General features: G+C 61.3%; 1 protein-coding gene across 1 annotated transcript in view; it reads right to left on the reverse strand.

The window, feature by feature from the left end:
* Nucleotides 1–207: 207 nt before the first annotated feature.
* Nucleotides 208–4,961, reverse strand: part of NFAM1 (NFAT activating protein with ITAM motif 1) — a 36,098-nt gene continuing 31,344 nt past the window's right edge. Inside the window, 3 exon segments of the mRNA XM_039236426.1 lie at nt 208–677; nt 2,481–2,501; nt 2,504–2,567. Coding sequence (XP_039092357.1) covers nt 652–677; nt 2,481–2,501; nt 2,504–2,567 — 111 coding nt within the window. The 3' untranslated portion in view covers nt 208–651.

A 4,961-nucleotide genomic window follows, 5' to 3' on the forward strand; every position in this document is an offset into this window, starting at 1 on the left:
TCCTTCCTCAGCCTCCCTGCTCCAGGCCCCCAGCGTGGTGACTGGCACCCAGCCACCTCCTTGGCCTCTGGCTCTGAGCCCTGCCCCCCCACCCCGCACAGCTCACCCGTGCCCACACCCCTTCCCTCCCACGCCAGCCCCCTCCTCTACTTTGTGCGGCCGCCTTGTGCCTTTGGCCTAGTTGGGCAGGAAGCATGGAGGTGGGGCATCTGTGCAGCTGTTCCTTTATTCTTCCCCAGGGATGCTCTGCTCACAGAGCTGACGGGGGTCCCTTGCCGGGAACTTCCCGAGGAGCCCACAGCCGGCCCCGCGGGCTCCCAGAGCCCATGGATCTTGAAAAGGGCGGGGACGGCTTGGGGAAGGGCTGTGTCGAAGAGAGCCCGTGACGATGGAGGAAGGGCCCGCTACCAGCGGGGACAGCCTGGGCAAAGGCCAGATGTGAAACGCTCAGTGCGTCTGGCTGGGACACAGGAGGACCGGAAGCGCCTTGAATGTGGGGGCAAGGTGATGGGGTGCCCCAGGGGCCTCAGTCCTGGTACAGGACAAGTCCTGTGGAAGGGGGGGCTGCTGTGGGCATCTGGTCCGGGGTGAGACCGAAGGGCCCGTGGTGCTACATCCTAGAAATTTTCATAGACCAGGTTAAAGTTGCTGTCATCCGTAAATCCGTGCATTTTCTCCTGGAGAACAAAAGGAAGGAAGGAGGGAAGGAAGGAAGGAAGGAAGGAAGGAAGGAAGGAAGGAAGGTAAGGAAGGAAGGAAGGAGAGAGAGAAAGGAAGAAAGGAGAGAAGGAAAGGAGGGAGGGAGGGAGGCAGGGACGGGAGGAGGGAAGGAGGGGAGTAGAGAGAGGAAGAAAGGGAAAGAACAATCGTAGGGAGAGAACAAAGTTGTACCAATGCAGTTTTAGTGAGAGGCAAACAGCTCTGACAAGGAGGGCCGTCCTTGTCCCCAAGGCCACCTCGCCAGTCTTCCTCCCCTCCACCCACCCCTGCCCTCGGCCCTCCAGCCCTTCTGCCTCCCCCCATGCTCCTCCCTCTGTCTTGGGTGCTCCCCCACCCCACCAGCTCCCCGACCACCACCTACTCACCCTGCAGGGTTTGGCTCAGGGTCCCCAAGAGCCCCCTCCCCCAAGAGCACACCCTTCACAGGGGGCTGCAAATGCCTGCTTGTCAGTGACTGTTCTGCAGACCCGAGGCTCCAGTCAGGGCCTAGTTCAGGGCTGAGTGTAGCACAGGCGTTAAGAAGAGGAGAATCGGAGCGCCTGGGGGGCTTAGTCGTTAAGCGTCCGACTTTCGCTTAGGTCATGATTTCGCGGTTCGTGTGTTCGAGCCCCGCGTCGGGCTCTGTGCTGACTGCCAGCTCAGAGCCTGGAGCCTGTTTCACTCTGTGACTCCCTCTCTCTCTGACCCTCCCCTGCTCACACTGTCTCTCTCTCTCTCTACTAGAAATAAATAAAAATATTAAAAAAAAAAAAAGAAGAAGAAGAAGAGGAGGAGAATCAACAGACAATGCCAGCCTGGGCCCCTTGGGCTGGGGGAGGCCGAGTTCCAGCCCCCTCACTTCTTGACGGCTATTCAGGATGTCTGTGGACCCGCCCCCCACCCATGGGCTCCTCTACTGGCTTGATGCACCCCTTGTACTTCATGATGCCCAAAGCTCTGGTGTAGACATTACTTAACCCGGAACTCCTTTGAATTCAGGGTAGTTGGTTTTGTAGGAAAGGGTCACTCATCCAGTTTACAGATGAGCAAACTGAGGGTTAAGAGAGACTCATGATCCGGGCGCCTGGGTGGCTAGTCGGTTGAGCATCTGACTTGGGCTCAGGTCGTGATGTCGTGGTTTGTGGGTTCAAGCCCCACATCGGGCTCTGTGCTGACAGCCCAGAGCCTGGAGCCTGCTTCCGAGTCTGTGTCTCCCTCTCTCTGCCCCTCCCCTGCTCATGTTATGTCTCTCTCCAAAATAACGTTAAAAACTTTTTTAAAAAAGAATAATGATCGAGTGACATGCCTTGGACCCCATCATGATGCACACAGAGCCCGGACCAGGCCAGCTCAGGCTGCTACTAGCCCGGACATCAGCTTGGGGACTGTCAGCCCGGGGACAGCTAGAAGCCTACTAACCCCTGCCTGATCGACCAGTGTAGACATTGCTCACACTGCAAAGTGCCTCCTGGGCCCCAGTACAACATCTGACCCTCGTGGCAAATCTGTGAGCTGAGTGCTGTTAGGCATCTCAGTTTACAGAGGAAGGGATTCGGGGGCAGAGCTGAGCCCCTCGGCCAGGGCTGCGCGGCTGGTTAGGGACAGAGCAGGGCTTCAAACCCTCTAGTCCTTTTAGCCACTAAGCCACCTGCCTAGGGGAGAGGCTCTGATTTGACTGCAAGAGGCTCACTCCTGTGGTCCCATATACCCCCATTTCACAGATGAGAAGGTCCCGTGGGGTAAGAGGAGGGGCCGGGCACGCTGGCCCACCCCATGCATACCTGGGAGACAAGGCTGTGGTTTGGAGGCAGGCTGCTGGGCACGTTCCGGATGCAGGAGTACACTTCACTGTCTCTGCCCTGTAGAGTCTATGGGAGGGGGCAAGGGTCAGAGGAAGGTGACCTGAGGGGCAGGGACTGGGTCCCAGCACCCAGGCCCCCCCAGCATGATCATACCTGTCTGCCAGAGCCCAGGAAACAGAGCCCTTTGGGCCACAGCCTGTGAGGGGACAGCTGTCTCGCCCAGCCACATCATGCACGGCCATACCACTGTACCTTTGCACCTGCCATTCTCTCTCTCGCAGAACCGCCTTGCCCTTCCCACTTGTTCACGGCGACTCCTCTCTGCGCCCCCTGTTACCTGTCTCATACCCTCGCATGGTCTTGTGCTTGGCCCGGGGGGGGGGGCGGGGGCGGTCTCCAGGCTTCTACCAGAGGCCCGGATCCACTCTCACGGCCCTTGCCTGTCCTTAGGCCCTCCGGAGCCTGGTTGCCAGCAGTCCAAGCCATGACACCCATGGCCGTGGTTCTAATAGGATGCCCTCCGGCCTCCTGCCCTTACTCTCTGGGTCCAAAGCCCCTGTGCCTATGGGGGTCCTGGCCACCCATCCACCCCGCTGGGACTGCTATGACACCCCCACCATGGCCTGCGCTCACGGATGACTCAGGCACCTGCTGGGATCACATACCTCTCCCATCAAGCTGCACCTGGTGTGTCCCTGGGTCGCTGAGCTTACAGCGTGCTGGGCATACTCGGAGACTGGCACCACATGAGATATGATGGGGGGGCTCCGTGCTCACCGGGGGGTGTGCCTTGGGGGTTACTCTGGACCTAGCTGTGAGCCACCTGATCGGAGGCCTCAGGCTGGTAGGAAGAGCTAGGCTTCGCAATCAGACGAGACTAAGTTTAGCTCTGAGCGCTGACACCGTGCCGGCCCCGGGCAGCCCCTGAAACTCTCCGTGTCTGTTTCCTCATCTGTGAGTCGGGAATAATGTTTACCGCGCAGGCTCAAAGCATGACTAAGTGAGATATCGTGTGTAAAGGGCCCAGCACAGGGGCTGGCAAATAGTAGGTGCTTCACGACCACCGAATGATGATCGGTTGATCGATCGTCAAGCGAGGCTGGATGCCTCCCTCCCCTCTCTGCGGTCACAGCCCAGACCCTCCTTCAGGCTCTGTCGGGCACCTGGGTCCCACGCGAGGAGCACACGCTGCTCTTTGGGGTTTCAGAGCCGCCAACAGCCAAAGCGAGAGTCAGGAGCCTTCCCTTCCCGCCCGTACATGTCATATGGAAGCCGGCTGGTTGCCAAGGAGGTGGTTTCCCTGGTAACAGGCAGGCAGGGGCAGGCTGGAGAGACAGGTGGTGCACTGAGGCAAGGGAGGGGGGAGGCGGGGAGGAGAAGAGGGAGGGGGGAGGAGTGGAGAGGCAGCAGTGCATGAAAACCCGAGTAATAAACCATTGGCGCTCAGGAGACCCTCACTTCAAGGGCATCACACACAGAGGCGGCTAGCGGCCCTGGGGGTCCGTTCAGGGGGCCCTGAGTCAGGGGTCTTGAGGGGAGGGGCTTCTGCCCCGCCTCCAGGTGGGGAAGGGGGCCAGACGGCCCTGAGGGGAAGCCCCCTCTTCAGGGGAAGACCTGCTCAGGCCTCTCTGGTCTTCACGCCTGCCTGGAACGCGGACTAGGCGGCCCGGTGCCCCCCGCCCTGTGCCCCCGCCCGCGGGCCGCCAGGCCCCATCTCGCCCCGCCCCCCGCCGCAGCCCCTCCAAGCTGGACGTTTATGGTCACAGAGTGAAGGGAAGAGAGGGCCTCCCTGCTGACGGCTCGGCTGGGGAGCATGCCTGGGGTCCCACAGGTGGTCCCCTTCTCCCTCGTGTCCAGCTCCCGTGGGCTGCCGGTCACACATGAGCCCAGAGAGGCTCAAAGATGCCTCGGGTCACACAGCGTCTTCAGTGGGATTGAAACTCAGGCCTCCCGCCCCAGCCCACGCGCTCCCACCGGGACAGGCAGCGGGACCAGGATTTCCGAGCCAGAGAAGGGCACCCTGCCGCGGCCGCCTCCGCGGGGGACCCCCCAGGCCTCTGACCAGGCTGGGGTCAGGCGCAGCTGCAGCACTGAGGGTAGGGGCGGCTGCAGGGGTCGCTGCCAATTAGCAGCTGCTGAGTGAAGCCTTTGACAAGCCCTGACCCGCTGGGCGGCATTTGCATGCAGGGTGCGACCTGCATCGCTGGGCTGTGAAATGCCTGGCGGCCTTGTCAACAGGACACCCTCAGCGGCTCCACCAGACCCTCCTGGCCTTCCCTGGTGGGGATGGGAGCCACCTCTCTCAGGGTGTGCCTGCCGGGAGACTGCCCTGGGCTCTGCCTGAATGGGCTGGGCTGGGCTGGGCTGGGCTGGGCTGTGCTGTACTGGGCTGTACGGGGCTGGGGCTGTGCTGTACTGGGCTGGGGCTGTGCTGGGCTGGGCTGGGCTGTGCTGGGCTGT

Source organism: Hyaena hyaena, unplaced genomic scaffold (genome assembly GCF_003009895.1).
Source record: "Hyaena hyaena isolate Hyena2069 unplaced genomic scaffold, ASM300989v1 scaffold_4, whole genome shotgun sequence".
Classification (NCBI taxonomy): Eukaryota; Metazoa; Chordata; class Mammalia; order Carnivora; family Hyaenidae; genus Hyaena; species Hyaena hyaena.